General features: G+C 24.4%; 1 protein-coding gene across 2 annotated transcripts in view; it reads left to right on the top strand.

Moving 5' to 3' along the window:
• Nucleotides 1-1,954: 1,954 nt before the first annotated feature.
• LOC122511673 (transmembrane protein 132E) overlaps nt 1,955-22,301 on the top strand; it is a 114,630-nt gene continuing 94,283 nt past the window's right edge. For both annotated transcript variants that reach the window (XM_043627077.1, XM_043627078.1), the window contains exon 1: nt 1,955-2,165. In XM_043627077.1, the coding sequence (XP_043483012.1) occupies nt 2,093-2,165 (73 nt within the window). In that variant the 5' untranslated portion in view covers nt 1,955-2,092. The remainder of the gene's footprint in view (nt 2,166-22,301) is intronic.

A 22,301-nucleotide genomic window follows, 5' to 3' on the forward strand; every position in this document is an offset into this window, starting at 1 on the left:
ATTGATTTATTTTCAAGTTTTTCGTAGAACAAAATCAGTTTTTCGTATGAAAATTTAAGAAATAATAATTAAAATCTTGCTTCTTCTATGGGGGAAAAAATACACTGAAAAATTATAATAAAAAAAAATAAATACTTTGCTATTAAATTACTAAAATATTTTACTGCTACTATTTAGATTTAATCCAGTTTTTAAATAATAGAAAAATCATAAATTTCAAAAAAAACCCTTTGTTTTTAGAAACTGCAAAAAAAAATCCTCTTGGGAAATTACGAGAAAGATTTTTTCTTTCTCAAAATAAACAAAGTCAATAAATTACTACTTTGAATTAAGTACATGGGTTAGATTTTACGAAAAGTTAATTTTAGAAAGTTGAAAATCATAAAATGGAAGGGTAAAAATTAAATATTTTTGATAGTTTGTTTACAAATTTCTTTTTAGGTTATGAACGGAACATTGTTAACTTTTCGTTTTCAATCAACTTGTGTTCTATCTATCAGGTTTGTATAATAACTTACTTGTCGATCATTGTTGAATCCTTCGTTTAACATATTAACAGAACACTTTTCTTTTGTTAAAAAACTTTAAAAACATTATTGAAATGTAAATAACAGGAGAACCATCATCAATGTCAAAAATGTCAACAAAGTTTAAAATTTCACAGACCGGAAAATAGTTATGCGCACGCGTTGCGTATGATTTGTGATTGGCTGCTGTGCGCGCAATATTTAAAGTACTAATACGACCAAATAACTCAATTAATACACAAAATATCTTCTCCCACTTTTTATAATGATAATTAATAACTAATTTCTCTTTGTATTTCAATATATTAATAATTCAATATATAAAGTTCTTATTACGAAACGGTTTTCTAATTTTTGTAAAGTAGAACAAGTAGAACGCGTTTTCCGATAAGTTGGTAGCACTGTGCGACAGGAAACATGTCTCAGCGCTGCATTCACAGCGGTGACTCCAGTAACTATCAAAGTCGTTTGATAAGTGTTTCAAAATTTGTCTGTTGGAGGGAAAATCCATTAATTTTTTAATTACATCCTTCGAATAATTAACTATTTCATTAAAAAAATGAATATTTCAAGTGAGTTGAACTGTTTGGAAAAAGATTTCACTGAAGCAACGGAAAAAAAGGAAATTTTTTCCACATTGAAAAAAGTGCGAAAAAAACTAACCTCAAAAAAAGTCAACTGCCATTTCGATAAATTACGCAGAAGGTACAGAAGTATACAGGAGTAAAAATAGAAGAAAATGAATTTGATAGAGGTAAGAATTGCGACTGGTTCGAATTTCAATTAATATTAGTTCTTTGAAAATTTACAGGATTCATAAGATCTGGAAAATTGTACAATGCAACTTTTCTTAAAGTGTACAATAGGTACACTTGTGTATGTTTGAAAATCATTCATCAGGGGAGGTAAATAATTTTTTTGAAAATAATAAACACTTTGGTAAATTAAAAGAAGTTGAAGTTAAAGAATTTCCTGCCTACATTTCTTTATTTTTATACTTTTTTTGTTTATATATTTTTTTTTTGTTTATATAGATCTCGAAGGATTTTTTATCTCCGATTTCTTAAGTTGGTGGCTTGCGCACGCAGTCCAATACCCCCCTGGACGCCCCCACCTCAGATGCACCAGACCACACCATGAAGCCGGTCAATACTCCGTGAGTCCGTGAGCAGAGCAGCTCTCTGCTGCAGCTTTATACATATCTCGTGTTTTTCCCTGCGAATCCCAAGAAGACAAGTCTCTCAAATGTATCGTGCACTTGCATCAGTGATTGAATCAAACGACTGAGAAAAATCAATTTCATTCATTCGAGAAATACGTGAAATTCACCTCAAGTTTGGAACGATTGTCATTGTGCACAAATTATGAGATTATAATTTTCCTGGCAAGTGGAAAAAAAATATGTGAAGGAAAACGAGGAAGCGCGACCGTCGTCGGAGGTCACGGCGTGACACGTTTTAACTTGGGAGGGCGCGTGTTTTTCTTCAGACGGCGCCGTCGTCCTGCGTTCCTGCGTGCGGTAGATAACAGGCCTTTTATTAAGTATTTAATATGTGCATCGCGTGATGGACCACAGCCTCACGACCGGCAGACTCATGGATACGTCGTGGATATTCTTTTTCTTCTTTGCCATCGCCGGTGAGTTTTTGCAAATTAGTATTTTACTTTTCCCTTAATTATTAATTTTTTACTGATTAAATTCGATTTTTGAATTTAATGGTATTGAATGTTTTATGACCTTTTGTTTGTTCTCATTTTAACATTTCGATTTTATACATTTCATACATTTTATACAGTTTATACAATTTATACATTTCATACATTTGATGTTTAACAATCGTGTCCTGTAATGGAGACGATGTTTCCTCGCATTCTACCCCCTTGTTTATTCACGTTTTATTATTCAAGACAAGGATGTCGCCAATGTCCGACAATCCGGTTTTTTTTCGTTTTTCAATGTCAGAAGATTTTATTTCCAAACGTGAGTTGCTTTCGGATAAATAATTCAATCCTTTTATGATTGCTGCTCCCGATTAGAAAACATTTTCTGCGAAAGTAATTTCAAAATTTCGAAAATTTAATTACTTTTATTATAAAAACACTAGGAATCACTTTTCGTGATTCTCTTTTTGTTTTGATAATTTTTATACTGAGAAACTTCAGTGGAAAACGCTTCTTTTGGCCCACTCGGTTCTATTTTTTTTGCAGTTAATTTTAGAAATTGTTTTTTACATCATTTTTGAATACCAGAATTGAAAAAAACCCTTAGGGGTGTTTTTATCCTCTTTTTTAGGTGTTTACGAGAAATATATGAAATGAACGTATTCGGAACTTTTGGAAAATTTCATTTTCAATTGTTGGAGAAAATTTTCGATTTGTTGACACTTATCAACTGGTTGCAAACTAAAAGTTTCAACTTCATCCAAAGACGATTGTCTCATTGAATTGACTTCAACTGAGACGTTTTCTCAATTGATATTCATGAATATAAATTGCAATTAAACTTGAAAAACAACTTCTCTTCAATGTTTATATTCAAGATTCTTCCCACTCTCCTCAAGATTATATAAATCATTCTTATTAGTAAATATAGAACTTTTTGTTGAAAAAATTATTTAAATTGATCGTGAAAAATTGAAATTCTTTATATATTATTCCTTGACACAATTGGAATTAATTCCTTCGTCAATAAAAAGCCTTCATAAGTATTTGATCCAAATAAGTTTGAAAAACAAGTATTTGATCCAAGTATTTGAATCAATTACTTGATTCAAAAGGCATTGTATGAAGTAAAACAATTTCATAAAACGAAAACAAAACAAAAACTTGGATTAAAAAATGAATACATTACAAATTGTGTTTGGAGAAAGGAAAAAGTTGTAAATCAGAGAGAAAAAGAGACAAAGCTCTCTCTTAATCTATAATTGATCAGAGAGTGAGTTTTGAAATAGCCCTAGAGAGTGCATGAATATTAGAACTTGCTTTTTTTTCTCCCCCTTATCGAACTTACCCTCTCCCCCTTTTCCACTTCATAGATCAAGAGCCCTATTCTCGAATCATTCATTCATGAAACGTACATTTTTCTTTGTTCAGTTTCTTTTTCTGTTTAACCGTATATGAAAATCAGCAAAACAAACATCTGCCTTTAAACTGAATCATTTATTATTTATCTTTTTTGAACCGCAACCGCAAATAAAAGACTATTGATCCAATTTTTGTTGCAGGATTTTGTCATCTTTTTTTAATGAACTTGAAGTCTAGACTTTTTTTATAGGGAAACTGAGAAAGAAAGTTCTTTTTGTTTAAAGAAATCAAAATTATTTTTTCACAATGAGAAAAAAGGAATATTCTCAAGATTGCCACATGTCAGGGAATTCAGGGAAAAGTCAGGAATTTTTATTAAAAGTACTGAAAAATATTAAATTTTTTAGAATTCATAAGAAAATTCTGAATTTTTAGTGTCTTTTTTGTTTGCAAAATTCAATTATTTTCATGAATAAAACAATATTCTTCACAAGAATTCAATTATTTTCAAAAGTAATAAAATTTTTGGAAGAAATTCAATTATTAACTAATTAACTAATAATAACTAGTTAATTAACTAATATCTAGTCAAAAATTCAATTATTTTTATAAATAGCAAAATTTTTCACCAAAAATTCAATTCTTTGCAAAATTTCAATTATTTTCTAAAGTTTTTCGCAATTGAATAATTTTCAATTTTTACTATTTGCATAAAATTTATCAAAAATTGTAATTATTGAAAACAGTTTTTGATACAATTCTCTGAAAGCATTACACTATTTTCATAAATAATAATTCAATTTTAAGAAACATTCAATTATTCAATAAAATAATAAAATTCGTTGCAATAATTCAATTATTTTTATTTTTTATAAATAACTTTTAATTCGTCGCGCAGAAAATCAATTATTTTGAAAAATTTTCAAGAAATTCTGCAAAAGAATTCAATTGTCTTGATAAAAAACAAAATTCTCCCCATACAATCAATTATTTTAAGGAATTTTAATTAAATTCTTTTTTAAATTCAATTATTTTGATATAAATATCAAAATTCATCACAAGAATTCAATTCTTTTGAAAAGTAATAAAATAAAATTCTTGGCAAAATTTCAATTATTTAAACAAAATTTAATAAAATTTTTACTAAATTCCTTAAAAGAAATTAATTATTTTTAAAAGTTGTTAATAAAATTCTTCTTAAAAATTAAATTTGAAGAAATATTCAATTATTGAATAAATTATTTATTTTGTCAAGATTTTCAATTATCTTTATAAATAGCAAAATTCTTCACGAAAATTCAATTATTTTCAAACACTTCTTTTAAACTCTCTCATCCAAATTTTCAATTATTTTAATAAATAGCAAAAATCTTTTTCGAAATTCAAAATATTTTCCAATAATTTTTATAAACTTCTTGACAAAGTAACAATTATTTTCAAAAATAATAAAATTTTTCGTAGAAATTCAATTATTTTCAAAAATAATAAAATTCTTCGTAGAAATTCAATTATTTTCATAAATAATAAAAATTTCACAGGAAATAATTCAATTATATAGAATTTTAATTATTTGTAAAACAATAAAATTTTAATTAAATACTTCGAAAAATACAATTATTTAAAAATTTGTCGATAAAATCCTTCTTAAAAATTGAATTTTAAGAAACATTCAATTATTGAATAAATTATTTATTCTTGTATTTAAATAATTAAATTCTCGTAGAATTTTCTAATAACAATTGATTTAAAAATGGATTTCAGTTAAAATTTTAGATAATAATTTAATATTAAAGGCATTATAGCATGAATTTTTAGAAATAATTGAATTTGAAAAAGGTTTCAAATTCAAAACTTTGGAAATCAAAATTTTTCGTACTTTTAACTAATAATTGATTTAAAGAAGAATTTTGGCTAAAATTTCTTGAAAATAATAATTGAATTTAAATGATGAAAATAATTTTGAAGAAGTACAATATTCTTATAATATAAAATAATAATATTTTATCACTGGGTTATCTTTAATTATTATAAAAATATGAAGAAATTGATCACTCCGAGTCGAAGACTCGGAGTTATCGATATCTTCATGTTTTTATAATAATATATTCGTATAAATTGTTTAATTTAAAAAAAAGTTTGAATTTGAATGATTTGAAAATGTTAATTCCTATGGAATTAATAAAATTAATTTATAAAATTTATTAAATATATAAAATTTATAAAAATAATAATAAATATTTATGTAAAAATAAAGTTATTGATGCGTTTTCGAATAATTTTACTTTTGAAGAAATTTGTAAATAAATATAATAGAAAATATTTTTCAGTATCAAATCACTTTTAGAGTGAATCAGAATATTCTTTAGTGTCAGGGGAAAATTCGAAATTCTGTCTGAAAATCAGGGAAAAACAAAGTTAAATTTTTGTGGCAACCCTAATTCTATTTCTACTTTGTGGAACATTTTTGGGATGTGGATCTTCTGGTCAAATGTTAGCAAATCGAGTAAAAGTAAATATGTTGTAGAGAGAATTCACTGCTGCTAATGAACAAAACACGTAAACGTGGTCGATAAGTAAATATTTTTCAACCAAATAAAACGATGAGAGAGAGAGAGAGTAGATATTTAACCGCAATTCTAGAGTTTGGTTTATATATAGTATGTACATCGTTTTTGTACATCAGGACTTTAATAGGGTAATGAATTTTCTAAATAAATTTTCAATGAGCTGAATGTTTCTTTTTTCAGCTTTAAAACCTTTTTTTTTTTGACAAAATAAAATAAATTACAGTGTATTTTAAATTATCCGTAAATTACGAAATGAATGCGGCGGCAGCAGCAGCAGCATCGAAAAGCGCATTAGATAATTAGAATTTTCAATTTAAATCTCCAGGGTTCTTTTTCTCTCCCTGTTCGTTTATAATTCTGGATAAAAATTAATTCCCTTCCAAGCGCTTTTTTTCACCTGCTAATTTATTGTCGTATTTTTGTTAATTAACATATTAAATTAGCTTTATAATTCCATGAAATTATCTCACTTTTAATGAAAATTAATTTTCGTTTTAATTAATTCTTTGCGTAAAAGTTAAATTAGAATACAACAAAATGAATTTAATGCTTTACTTTACATTTCGATTTCTATTATTATTTCTATTTTTATTATTATTTTTTATTATTATTATTAATTATTATGTTTCTTATTCAGTTAATTTTGTTAATTTCATTTAATGTTTTTATTATTTTATCATTATTCTATTTATTATTTTTAGTATACAAAATTTAATTATTTCGAATTTACGGATAATTTAATTAATTTTCGTAATGAGTGTTAAGTTTTAATATTCTTGTGCCATTAGTTTTAGATTGTTCAACACTTTTGAGGGATAAAGAATAGACAGAATGTTCCCGATAAGACATCGAATCTTAAGGAATCAACCCTCGAGAAAACGTTTCCACGTTTTTGCCTCATTTCCTCTTAAGCTTTGTGGCTCTCTGAATTTTACGAGAGAATAGCTACTGAATGGCCACGTTTTTCACGCAAAAGACTTTTATGCGAGTGCTTAGCATATGTGCACGTAAAGTAACACTTTGAAAGCTTTGGCTCTGTCATCGAAAAAGTCTTCCTTGAAATTGAACACAGACCACGCGGAATTTTTCCCTTTTTTTTATTCTTTATATTTAAACTCAAAGAGAGAGAGAGAGAGAGAGAGAGAGAGAGACGGTGTAAAAAGCACTTTTTTATATTTATACATTCTCGCATCATGAATTTTGAAGTTAATTGTCAATATTGAAAAATTTACTCTAACACAAACAATTTTTTTTTAGAAAAAACAGGAGGAAATAATTTAGAATTTTTAGAAAAGATTTTTAAATTTAGAAATTAAATATTTGAATATCCGAAAATATTTTTTTTTCTAAATGAAAAATTGTTTTTCCCAAGTTGATGAAGTTCACAAAGTTTATATGTAATTAACAATTTAGAAAAAATGTATTTTTGTACCAAAAAAATATTTTACATAATTTTTTAATCTTTATTCAAAAATTTGTAAACAAAAAATTGTTATTGTTTTCGGTAAGAAAAATTGTTTTTTTTCTCTCAGTCGTTAATCATATAAAGGTTGTGAACTTCACCGACTATTTCTTAATAATTTTTCTCAAATCTATTTTTTCTTTCGAATTTTTCTCTTATTTATGTAAATTTATTTAAATTGGAAATTAAATTAAAAATACTTTTAAGTTTTAGTTGTAAATTTAAAAGAATTTTCTATTTTCTATATAAATCTCAATAATAGAAATATTAGAGCTATTGGAAATTTACATATTAACGTAATTTGGATAAATATTTGAAAATTCTATAGTCATATTTCAAAATTATTTTGAGAACGTAAATAAAATGATCAAACATTGAAGAGTCTATAGATGAAAATCTGAAAGATCATAAAATTTATAATGTATCTGGAATCCAATTCTCATAAAATAATCTTTAGACTTTGAAATTTTTTCGGAGTCGAGAACCTTTTTAAATTCGTAGATCGTATGCATTTCTCATATCTCAATCTGTTTATTTTTTAAGTTGTTTGAAAATTTTTTATTTCAAATTTCGTTCAAATCATTTTAATAAAAATGCAAAAAAAAAATAATAAATCCATGAAATATTTTTTAAATTCAATTGAAATATTTTTTAAAAAAAAACTTTTCGGATTCGCCAGTGGGCAATAAACGTTTTTCTATTTTATGGGATCATTTTTCAATTCACGGGATGAAATGGTTATGTTTTACAACTCTCTGTGTATAAAGTAGAGGAAAAAAAATAGAGGAAAAGTGTTTCGTTGAAAATTTTGTGATGGAATGAGTTAAAACGAGGGTTCTTATTGAAGAAGCTTGTGGAACGTAAAAGTCATTTGGCCCCCTTTTCTTCGTTGGCACGTCTTGTCGCCACCCACACTGTGCACTGTACTCTTATATAGCACGTGGTTGCTTTATCGACACATTTTGTCTGAAGAAAATGTAATCAATCATGCTAACTTTGTATGCTACCTAATTTTTTCTCTTCTACTTTTTTTCTTTTGTTTCTTTTTTTTTTGTTCTTTATATTTGTTCTTTTACACTATATAAAAAGAGCGCGTGTGAAAAAGAGCAAAGCGCCAATAACGAGTTTGAATGCTTAACTTTATATAATTATACACACAAAAAATATAGGACACAAAATAGGAATTTACCGTGTGAGGGGAGAAAACTTTCAAAGAAATACAAATTGAATCCTTTCGAGTGAATTTGTTTGTTGATACAAAATTTGTATGTGTATTTGGAGAAAACTCAAGTTCCACTCTGATTTATCGTTCATAACTTATTTGACCAATTTTCCCTGGGAATTTTTCTCTTTATTACAATAATTAATTATTAACACAAATGTCGGATATTTATGACTTTTTCGACTTTTTTTCACTATTTTAAAGAAAATAGACTTCTTTCGATTTATTTTATTTATTTATTTAACTTGTGAAATTAAAAATTAAAAATTCAATAAAATAATGAATTTTGAAATAAATAATTTAGAAATTATTAAATTTCAGAAGTTCCTAATTTGAAATTTTTTCAATTTTATTTCCCGTGAAAAAAAAACAAATGAAGTATTTAAATATTTATTTAAAAAAATTATCAAAGTTTTGAATAATTAAATTTAGAAATCAGTGAAAGGTCGAGGAAATACAAAATAAAATTTTTATGACAACACTAAATTAAATAAACGACTTTTTTTGAATTTTTAATCGAGTAAAGAGACTTTTTTACGCCTTAAATATACTGTTAACATAAAGTTTTTAACGTTCAAGCAAACGAAATTTATTTATTTCTTCTTCAAATTAAATATTTATTACAATAATTTTCCAAAACTACCAACAAAAAACTAATTATTATAATTTCTAAATTTACTGTTTAAATTTTTACTTTTTGAAAATATTTTGGATGAAAAATATTCCCTTCATTCGAACGTTCAAAATTTGATCATTTATTAAATAGTAATTAATTAATATTTATTATTAATTTATCGTTTGGTTGATTTTTTTCTAAATTAGACTTTTTATTTGAAAATAAACTTTTATTTAAATTCTTTTTTTTTCTTTCTTTTTCTGCCTTTTTTTTGAGAATATAAAAGAAAATGTGAGTTGAGAGAGTTTTGCATTCAAATGGCGGTTGGTGTGTAACTTTTCGATTTTTTTTTTAGTTCCTTATGCCTTGAGAATTTTCATTAAAGTAATTTAGAATCAGCGGGTTGCGTTTATATTTCAAATATACATACATATATATTTTTAGATTCGGAATATTTATAGTATTTCAAAACCCATCTAGTGGTGCACTTTGTGAAATAAATATGTGAATTATAAACAGGCACATAAGATAATATTAAGCTTTCATGCAAATTACACGCACGGTAAACATGTAAATTAGACGAAAGAATTATGAATTCAGAGTATGCATTTCTTTTATTTTTTCTCTCTTTTTCGCTAGAAAATTCTATAGTGAATATTATTAGCCCCTGACCTACAGTAAACAATAGAAGTTATTTTCTACCCTTTCTCTTATATTTGAGAAAAAACTACTTCTCGTTCTCCTTTTTTTTCTTCTTTTCAAATCGAAATGAATTTTCCACTATCAAATATTTTTCAGATCTTGTTTTTTTCCTCTATTTTAAATTGTAGTTTCTTTCTGATTCCAGTCGTTTCGTTGCAGTTCGTTGGAAATTTTATCCAAATCTCAAATATTTTTCAGATCTTGTTTTTTTCTCTATTTTAAATGGTATTTTCTTACTGATTCTAATCTTTTCGTTGCAGTTCGTTGGAAATTATATCCAAATTCCAGACATCACAGTTGGTCCCCTTTTGTCCCCTTCATTCTAAAATTAGTTAAATTTTTTAATATATATATATTATTTAATTAATTTTTAAAAATAAAGAAATAAACGAGGAATTTTAGTTAAAAACACTAAAAAAAATTTTGAATTTTGGAGAAGTTTCAAATGATTGCAAAAATTCAATTATTTTCAAAAGTAATAAAATTCTTCTCAGAAATTCAATTATATTAAAAAATTTTAATGAATTCTCTTCAAAATTTCAATTTTCTTTATAAATAATAAAATTCTTCTTCGAAATTCAATTATTTTCAAAAATTTTAATAAATTTCTTAAAAAAATTTCAATTATTTGCGAAAAATTTTCCTAAATTCAATGATATTCAAAATCTATTTTAATAAAATTTTCCAAAAGAATTCAATTATTTACAAAAATTTTTATTAAAATTCTACGCAAACATTTGATTATCTTCATAAATAATAAAATAATTTCACAGGAATTCTACTATTTACAAATTTTTTTTTTTATAAATTTCTTCGCAAAAATTCCATTATATTCATAAATAATCAAACTCATCGTAGAATTTCAATTATTTTTTGTACAATTTTAATCAAATACCTTGAAAAATGTCATTATTTTTAAAAATTTCATTGAAATTCGTCGAAAGAATTTAATTATTTAAAAATTTGTTGATAAAATTCTTTATGAAAATTCAATATTGAGAAACATTCAATTATTAATCAATTTATTTTTGTATTTAAATAATTGAATTCTCGTAGAATTTTACTATTTATAAAAATAATTGAATTGTTCCGAAGAATTTATTAAAATTTCAGAAAATAAATGAATTTTATGTTAATATTTGAAAATTTAAATTCTTTCGAGGAATTCTATTAAAATTGTTTTAAAAAGAATTGAATTTCTGCAAAGGATTTTACTATTTATAAAAATAATTGAATTATTGTGAAAAATTTTACTATTTATAAAAATAATTGAAATTTTTTGCTCAATTTATTAAAATTTTAAGAAATAATTAAATTTTTTCGAGAAATTCAATTAAAGTTGTTTCGAAAATAATTGATTTCCTTTAAAGAATTTTATTATTTTTTGAAAATAATTAAATTCTTTGAATTTTTTTCACGAATATATTTAAAAATTGCATTGAAACTAATTTAATTTTCATATAAAATTTTTTTTTTTAAATATATTGAGAATAATTATTGAATTATTTTTAGAGAATTTAAAATTCTTGTTTAAACTGAATTTTATAGAAATTTTTGAAAATATTTAAATACTTTCGTGTAATTTTATCAGGGTTCCTACAGAATCTGGAAATTATGGAAATCATGGAAATGGTATGGAATTTTTAAAAGGCTTCTGGAAATCAGGGAAATCATGGAAAATGCCTGGAATTTTTAAAAGTTCCTAAATTTTTTTTGCTTTCCATTTTTTCTCTTGAATAGAAATTCAAATAATAATAAAGCTGAATAGCATAAAAGAGAAGAAAAAATGTTGAATTTTAAGAAAATCGATTTTTCGGATTTTTGATAATTTTTGATTTTTTACCAAAGGGTGGAGACTATTAAATAAGTAAAGTATTTTCCAAGAGCCCAAAAATAATGAAGCTAAATCCCATAAAAGAAAAGAAAAAATGTTGAATTTTAAGAAATTCGGATTTGTGAATTTTTGATAATTTTCGATAATTTTATATTTTTTACCAAAGAGTCGAGACTATTAACTAAGTAAAGTATTTTTCAAGAGCACAAAAATAATGAAGCTAAATCCCATAAAAGAGAGGAAAAAATCTTGAATTTTAAGAAATTCGGTTTTTCGAATTTTTGGTAATTTTCGATAATTTTATATTTTTTACCAAAGAGTCGAGACTATTAACTAAATAAAGTATTTTTCAAGAGCACAAAAATAATGAAGCTAAATCCCATAAAAGAGAGGAAAAAATCTTGAATTTTAAGAAATTCGGTTTTTCGAATTTTTGGTAATTTTCGATAATTTTATATTTTTTACCAAAGAGTCGAGACTATTAACTAAATAAAGTATTTTTCAAGAGCACAAAAATAATGAAGCTAAATCCCATAAAAGAGAGGAAAAAATCTTGAATTTTAAGAAATTCGGTTTTTCGAATTTTTGGTAATTTTCGATAATTTTAGATTTTTTACCTAAGAGTCGAGACTAGTAACTAAATAAGTATTTTTCAAAAGCACAAAAATAATGAAGCTAAATCCCATAAAAGAGAGGAAAAAATCTTGAATTTTAAGAAATTCGGTTTTTTGAATTTTTTCAAATTTTTGATAATTTTAGATTTTTTACCAAAGAGTCGAGACTATTAACTAAGTAAAGTATTTTCCAAAAGCATAAAAATAATGAAGCTAAATCTCATAAAAGAGAGGAAAAAATGTTGAATTTTAAGAAATTCGGTTTTTTGAATTTTTCGAATTTTTGATAATTTTAGATTTTTACCAAAGAGTTGAGCTTATTTAATAAGTAAAGTACTTTCAAAGAACCCAAAAATAACGAAGCTAAATCCCATAAAAGAGAGGAAAAAATGTTGAATTTTAAAAAAATCGGTTTTTCGAATTTTTGATAAATTTTGATAATTTTAGAATTTTTACCAAAGGGTGGAGACTATTAAATAAGTAAATTGTTTTTAAAGAGCCCAAAAATATTGAAATTAGATGATTTAAAATTCCTCTGGAATTTTGTAAAAATTTGACCTGGAAATCATGGAAAAGGTATGGAATTTTAAATTCGGATTTCTGTAGGAATCCTGTTTATTTAACTTTGATTAAAAATTATTTAATTCCTGCAAATAATTTTATTATTTATAAAAATAGTTGAATTGTTTTGATGAATTTATTAAAATTTTAGGAAATAATTGAAATTTATGGGAATATTTTAAAATATTTGAATTCATCCGAGAAATTCAATTTAAATTGTTTTGAAAATAATTGAATTTTTGTAAAAATTTTACTATTTAAAAAAATAATTGAATTGTTTACAAGGATTTATTAAAATTTTTAAAAATATGAACAGTAATAATTAATTTTGTGTATCTAATAATTTTTAGAGTGATCGCAGAATATTCTTTAGTGAAAAAGTCAAAATTTTGTCTGGAAATCGTAAAATAAAATAAAATTTTTGTTGCAACTCTGATTACAATCGAATCATTTTTTAAAAATTTTTTAGAAGCTACATGGTAAAAAATTTGAATTGTATATGCAAGTTGTATAAACAAATAAACTTTTGTCCTCTTTTTGACGAAAAAAATTCCCCTTTTCACCTCGTTTTGAGGAAAAAAGTTACTGTGATGCCTGAAATTCTATTTTTGAATCGTATTTCTCATTTGGAAAAAATACTTCCAGATATATTTGTGAAAAATGTAATCGAAAGTGGTGCTTTTGTTGTAGGTTTATAGTTTCAATCTAATTGAAAGTAAAAAGCAAAAAAAAATAAAATAAATAAACTGACGGAACTTTGAGAGAATGGAAAACTGTATTTTTCTCTTTGAAGATGACCTGAGGAGATATAAAATAGAAAAAAAGGAAAAATGATTTAAAGGGAGGTCTGTTTTTTTGGACATAGGGATGTGGATGAAGCCAATGAGAGAACAGAGACTGGTATTTCGGCGGGACGTGCCACAACTACATAAACGATCATCCCGGAATAGCTTTGTGTGTACCTATACATATAAATTCTGGATTGAGTTCAACGAGTGCTAGCGTATGCGTTTCACGATACACGACCAGGGATAATAGGCCCGTGGTCGTTTCGAGCAGGTGTAGGATGTTGAGGCTGAAAGACGAGCAGAGAGAAACGACCGGATGGATACAGGAAAAACTGGGGCTCACAAAAGTTATATAGCACTCTAGAGCGAGAGAGAGAGAGGAAACTAAAATTTTTGAATAGCATAAAACTCGCCTCTTTCACCCCCTATTTTTATCACAAATATTTACCTGCAACTTTTACCTTCTGTCTCGTGTATATATAATTTTTTTTTCCTCCGCGTGCACTTCTCAGTGTTTACAAACAACTATTTGTCAAATAGTTTGTACATAGGTTGTATAAGAAGGCTTCACAAAGAGGAAAATCTCCATTGTTTCTATTTTCTTTTCGAAACTTTGCAAAAAAAATTCTTTTCTGAATCTCCTGTAATATAATACATGTAAGAAGCATATATTTCGAGAAAATGTCAATAGATGTTGAATGAAGGTAAATTTAATTATAGTGTTGCTCAAATAGTGACACGTAACCCAGATTATTCGATTCCACAAATCAAATATACGTTTAGTTTCTGTATAGGTGAAATAATATTTTGCTTTCGTAGGAGAAATATCATTTTTTTGGAAAAAAAGAGAAAAATTAATAATAACAAAAATAGCTTTTTTTTCTTATATACAGCATTGCTGAGATTAAGATAAGAACGAAAATCTTATATACGTGAAAAGATTTATATGTTATGGGATTGCTAACTGTGATAGGGTCGAACTGTGTCACACGTACGTTTCTAAAACGCCTGCGTGTTTGTTCTTGTGGTGAGAAGTATTAATTCTACAGCAGCAAGCGCGCACACGACCCTTATTGTCGAGGGACATCAGTGATATTGTTGCTGCAACATATTCCAGAATTCTCTTCTATCTCGATTTTGCAATTTCCATTTAATCACAATCATACATTATTCAATGACGTGATTTTATTTGATCGAAACTTCATCTAAATTAGAATGCAACTATTTTCATGTCCTCGTAATGTATTAATTTTCCAGGCTTCGTATTTATCCTATACTAAAAACTACCATATTTACTACTTTTTTACGATCGTCCAATATTTGGATTATTTTCTTTTAGATTTACGACACTAAAAAATATATACTTTTTTTCATTGAAAAATTTGCACTAATTTAAATTTGCTAATAGTTGAATTAAAAGAATTACTCTCAAAAATTCTACAATAAAATTCGTTGAAACATTTTTATTATTTTCCAAAATAATAGAATTCTTTGCAGGAAATCAATTATTTTGAAAAAGCTCTATTTCAATAAATGTTCTCGAAATAATTCAATTATTTAAAAAAAGATTGTAAAATTTGCTTTATAAAAACCAATTTTTTTTAATCATTTTGGTAAAATTTGTTTATAAAAATTAGATTATTTTCAATTATAATTAAATTCCTCTAAAGAATTGAATTGTTTTCAAAAATTTTAATAAAATTCTTCGCATGAATTCAATTATTTTAATGAAAAAGAAAATTTTTCACGGGAATTTAATTAATCAAAAAAAAAAAAAAAAAATTCTAATAAAATTCGTTGTTAGAATTCAATTATTTTCTTAAAGAATAAAATTCTTCACAGGATTTCAATTATTTTTAATAATTTTTATAAAATTTGTTTATAAGAATTCGATTATTTTCAATTATAATTAAATTTCTCAAATGAATTGAATTATATTTTTAAAAATTTTAACAAAATTCTTCGCAGGAATTCAATTATTTTTAATAATCTTTAATAAAATTTGTTTAGAAGAATTAGATTATTTTTAATTACAATTAAATTCCCCACAAGAATTTAATTATCTTCAAAAATTTTTATGAAATTCTAAGCAAGAATTTAATTACATATTTTAACAAATAAGAAAATTTTTCATAGGAATTCAATTAATCAAAAATACAATTCGTTGTAAAAATTCAATTATTTCCTTAAAGAATAAAAAATCTTCGATGGATTTCAATTATTTTCAATAATTTTATTAAAACTTGTTTATAAGAATTTGGATTATTTTCAATTATAATTAAATTGCTCGAAAGAATTGAATTATATTTTCAAAAACTTTAACAAGATTATTCTCAATAATTCAATTATTTTCTTAAAGATTAAAATTCTTTGCAGGATTTAAATTATTTCAATACAATTTTAATAAAATTTGCTTATAACTATTCGATTATTTTCAATTATAATTAAATTGCTCGAAAGAATTGAATTATATTTTTAAAAATTTTAACAAAATTCTTCGCTGGAATTTAATTATATTCTTAAAGAATAAAATTCTTTGCACAATTTCAGTTATTTTTAATAATTTTTAATAAAATTTGTTTATAAGAATTTAATTTTAAAAAAATAATTAATTATTCTATCAATTATTTATTTTTATATGCAAATAATTGAATTCTCTTAGAACTTTCTAATTAGAATTGATTTAAAATTGAATTTCAGTTAAAATTCTCGATAAAATAATTATAAATATTAGGAACGTTAAAGTATTAATTTTTAAAAAATAATTAAATTTTAAAATATTTTTAGATTTTTAAAATCTTTAAAAATTTTAATTTTAAAATTGTAATAATATTTAAATATTTATTTTAAAAAGTGTTGAGAATCATTGAATTATTAAGGAGAATTTAATCAAAACATTTAAAATAATTGAATTTCTTGCATTTTATCCAAATTTTTGAAAATTAATTAAATTTTTTTAAAAATAATATTTTTAAAAATATTTTTAATTGAAAATTATCAGAGTAATTAAATTTTAAGAAGAATTTCTTTCAAGTTTTTAAAATAATCGTGTTTTTAATAATTGTAATTAAACATTTGATTATTAAATTTTGTTAAGATTTTTAGAAAATAATTAAAATCTCGAAATTTGTTTACAATTTTTTTAAATACCAATTGAATTCTTTTAAATAATTTCTTTAATTTTTTGAATATATTCGATTTTGTTATAATAATTTTCAATTTCATTAAAATTATTAATAGAAATTAGAAAATTAAATTCATGTGAACAATCTTATTAACTTTCTATAAAGAAATTATTTTCGATTTTTGGAAGATGATGAAGATTTGGAAGATGATTAACTTTCATATGAATAATTAAATTTTTTGAAAAAATTCTTGAAGTTTTTTGAAAATAATGTAGTATTTTTTAATAATTTTGATTGGAAATATTGAAAATAATACTTTTTGCTACTTTTTGAAAGTTAATTATCGAGTGCGAAGCCTGATTGTAAAAAAAAGTAAACTTTAACTCTCTCAAAGAGTTCAACTCAGGAAAAAATGTCTTTTAATAATAAAAAAACAAAATAGAAAATTGAAATAATAATTTTTGAATTCTCTTATATTTCAAAGCCTTTAAAACGTCATTTTGGTTTTCTGCATTTGTTAGATAAGAAATAATGTTACTTGAATCCTCTTTGAGCTTAGATTTTGTTGTATATTTGAATTTAAATTGAAGATCTATTGTAAGACTCTTAGGAAATCTTTCTGAATTCATCTCTCAAGATCTATTTCCATATCCTTTGTGAAAGAAAGTTTCCTCTACTCATAAAATTCATAAAGGCAAGAACAAAATCCTGTGTACGATGACAATTTTTTTTCTTCTTCTTCTTCTATTTACCTTCTATTGTTATTCGTTTTGTATAACAATACATATACGTATTTCTTAATATAAAGTCAATTTATCGTGCAAGCATAAATACATTGTGGAATGTCTTATTCCACGTATGATAATCTCTAAAGTTTCATTGCATGTATGTACATACGTGACACACTCACTGGCGCTAAAATTCGTTCTAGAACCGAGTCAGTGGGAATTCTATGTTTTTATCTCGTAACGAAATGCAGTTGCACTTTTCCAGCCACGTTTCAATTTTTTATCAAGGCTTGTCCCCTCTCTCTTCTCTCTCTCTCTTTTTGTTACAATGAGACTATATGCAGAGAAAAGATTTTCTGGATTTATGTCAAAGAGCGCGAGGCTTTTATTTGTCTTGTTCCATTTTTTTTTTTTTTTGTTTTGGCTCAAGCGCAATATTTTTGCAAAAAGAAAAAAAAATATTTATGAACAAGTTTCGTGAGAAATTGTCTGAGTAAAATTGATTCATAAATATTCTAGTGTAAAGTAAGCAATTTTCAGTTTTGAAATTGAAAATTAGTCATTTGAAATTCATTGAACTGTGATGTGAATGGGAAATTTTCAATTTTCGTTTGATCATTCGTGAGTGAGAATAATTGTGTGTAAAACACTTGTGTGTCAGGAAATATGGGAGTAATGTGTGTTTGTGTGTGTATAGACTCCTCTTTATGTTCTTAAAGCGTTTAAATGGGAAAGGAAAGCTTTGGTCCAGACGTAACCATCCGAATGCCAACGAAGGCATTCGCCCCAACGCTCATGATTTGAATTCCAGGCAAATTAGATATCGTTAAAGCTCTCTTCTCGCGCATCATGCTTTTGTATGCACAAACCTGTCCTTCAGTCTTACCACAAAGATGAATACGAGTGAGTGCCGTTGACAAGCAACGCTAATAGCAACTTCAACAAAACGTAAATGTGGATCAAAGTCGAGGGATTAAATTCCAACTACCGCCATACTCTTCTAAGATTTCGTGCCAAACAAGAATCACTCTCATTATCTTATTCACAAATCCGCAGTGTAAAACTCGTGTCTTCAAACCTTCGTTCTTCGTGCTGAGCATGAGAGAGAAAAAAAATTCTCATTTTCATAATCCTTACATAATTTGCTTTGCGTCATTTTCAGTTCCATTCTATTCTTGATTCTTAATTCTTAATTTCCATAAACAAAAATACACAACAACTACACCGAATACACACCGGAAATTAGAGACGAAATTCTTTATAGAATCCTACACGGAGAGAGAATATATATTAAATTTTGTAAAAATATTTTCAAATTGGGGAAAAAGTGCGACAAAGCGAAATTTTGATATCAAAAAATACTAAACTTTAAAAAAACTTATGTGAAATTTAGTAAAGTTATATTAGAATTTAATTAATATTCTTGATATTTGATATAATTATACTAAATTTCACATAAGTTTTTTTAAAGTTTAGTATTTTTTGATATCAAAATTTCGCTTTGTCGCACTTTTTCCCCAATTTGAAAATATTTTTACAAAATTTAATATATATTCTCTCTCCGTGTAATATTGTTGAGGCTCAAGTCCGCAACGTTTTTAAAAATGTTTTTTTAAAAATTGAATTAAAAATTTTTTTTTTAAATTAAATTAAAAAATTTTTTTTTTAAAAAAGCAGAAACAATGCGACGATTTTATTTTAGTTTCAAACTCCTGTTATCTTTCACCATTTGTCTTTTAAGTAACAACTACTAAGTAATAATTTCTTAAAAACTTACAGACATGAAAATTAAAAATGATTTTAACATTTTTTTAAAGAAAAAAAATTCTTTCCTCTTTCTTGAAAGCGTTGCGAACTTGAGCCTCATTAATATTGACTCTTTAGACTTCCTCCGACTATTTCCCACAAAAAAGTACCTTTTTCGACTTTTTTTCAAAAAAATGCGTGAATTTTTCGACTTTTCTTCCAAATATTGCAACAAAATACCATTTTTTGGTATAAAATGAAACTTATTTCGATTTTTTGTGAAAAATAACTAGTAAAATTTTTTCCTGAAAAGAATTTTACTCGTTTTGATGTTCCTAAAATTCCATACATTTCATTATTTTCCAATGAACGAATGTAAATAAAGTTTACAACGTTTATGATCAATAAAATAGAAGAAATATTTTTTATGCAGAAAATAATAGTAATTTTGGTTTAAATTCTTTTTAAAGAATAAAAAAAAACAGTGTAAACATATTTTAAAACAAAAATTTGAATAGAAAATTTGAATAAAATTTTTTTTTATTTTTAATTTTTTTATAACCAAAAAATTATTTTCTATTTTGAAAAAATTAATTCCTAATTAATTAAATAATAATAAACGAATTATCTTCTTTTTGGATGGAGTAATTTTTCATTAAATATTTAAACGCAAAAAAAATTCGTTCAGTTGAACATTGAAAATTTTAGGAAAATGTTTTTTGAAAGTTTTTTACAACAACAATTGGTATTAATTTATAGAATTTTACACTAAAACCTTTATTTATTTTATTTTATCCAATTTTGTAGAAAAATATCAAATTTCTGGATTATTTTACAAAAAATCTGATTTTTTGTGTCCTTTGAAAACACTAGGTCCTCGAATTACTTTTTCACTTTAAAAGCTTCACAAAAAAGCCTTGTTGGGTTACAGTTTGTAATTTTTATACAAAAAGTGAATTTTTATTTAAATAATTGAATTCTCGAAAAAGTTTCTAAAAATTATTGAAAATAGTTGATTCGGAGAAAAATTTTAGTTAAAAATTCTAGAAAATCATTTAATTTTTGGAGAAGTTACAGTGGAAATTTCTATAAATAATTAAATTTCAGAAAGTTTAAAATTTAAATTTTGACTCCTGCAGAAAAATATATTATTATTATTATTTAAATATTTATTTAACCAGATTAATTGAATTCAGAAATTCTGAAAAATTATGTTTTTAAAAAATTTTAATTACATTTTTTCATCAATAATTGAATTTTCGAACTAAATTAATTGAATACGAAGTTGAAGTCCACAACGTTGATCAACGAAAAAAATTTGTTTAATCTATTCCAATATTATTTTTAATAATTATTATCAGATTAGAAACATCAGTTTATTTTTTCTAAATTTTTTTGTGACAATATTGCTGTGTTATCTTTTACTAACTTACTAAGTGAACAATTTTTTTCGTTGATAAACGTTGTGTGGACTTCAACGTGATTAATTGAATTCAGAAATTCTGAAAAGTTATGTTTTTGAAGACTTTTAATTACAATTTTTCCTCCATAATTAAATTCTCGAAATTAATTAATTGAATAATTTAATTCAGAAATTCTGAAAAATTGTTTTTTAAAACTATTAATTATAATTTTTTCTCTATAATTGAATTCTCGAAATTAATTAATTGAATGATTGTCAAAAAATTGTAAATTTCGTCCAATTTTAATAATCCACATGCTTTTTGAACGTTTAATTTAAAGAAAAAATAAATAAATTTCGTTCATTTAGAAGAATCACAGTTGACATTTTTAGAAATAACCAAATTTTTATTATTGGAACAAAATTTATGTTTGAAAATTTTTATTGCATTTTTTTTTTAAAAGTAATCGTGTTTTTTTAAAGAAAACAAAAAATACAAAAAAAACCTTTTTTTTTAAAATAATAATGACTTTTACGAAAACATAGGAATTTACGTTTATTATTAGCATTAGGAAAAAACTATTAATTTAATAAACTAATTAATTAATTAAAGTTACTGACATTAGTTTTTAAATGGGGCTAAAGAGAGATTAATTATTAAATTTCAAACTTTTCCAAGTTTAATAATTTTCTAATTAATTCAATTAATTAATAATTTTTCTCTTTTCGGAAAATCAGTGAGAAGTCAAGGAAATAGAAAATTAAATTTTTGTGACAACTCTGAGTAAAATAAATGACTTTTTCAAATTTTTTTTTACTTTTGAATAAAGCGACTTCTTTTTACCCCTTAAATTCGATTCGAGGTTTAGCTGTATAAAATGGAAGAAAAATCATTAGCTCATTCGGGAGTCAATCAATCGAGCATATTAGGGGTAATAAAACCCAAAATTATCATAAATCATCCGCTTCTTGCTTTTTTTGTTTGAATCACTTTTACTATAATTATTAATTACCATATTGTGTGTATTGTAACAATTTGGATAAAATATCAAAACAAAATGAATTTTTAATACAGTAGTCAATTGAATTTACTTTATAGTCAGTTAAGATTTAATATGACTGTAACAATTATTTAATAATTTAATATAATAATGGAAATTAAATTGTAGTGGTAATAATCATAATTATTATTATATTTATTATGTTTATTATTATTATTATCATAATTGTTATTAAATTTATTATTATTCTTGCAATCATGATAATCATAATAATACTGATAATGATAATAAAATGTAGTAATAATAATGAAATGTAACATTTAATGTCAATGTAATTTTCTTCTTTGTTCCAGGTGAGTTGAATGTTCTTTATTCCCATCCT

This window comes from Leptopilina heterotoma, unplaced genomic scaffold, assembly GCF_015476425.1.
Source record: "Leptopilina heterotoma isolate Lh14 unplaced genomic scaffold, ASM1547642v1 Lhet_89, whole genome shotgun sequence".
NCBI lineage: Eukaryota > Metazoa > Arthropoda > Insecta > Hymenoptera > Figitidae > Leptopilina > Leptopilina heterotoma.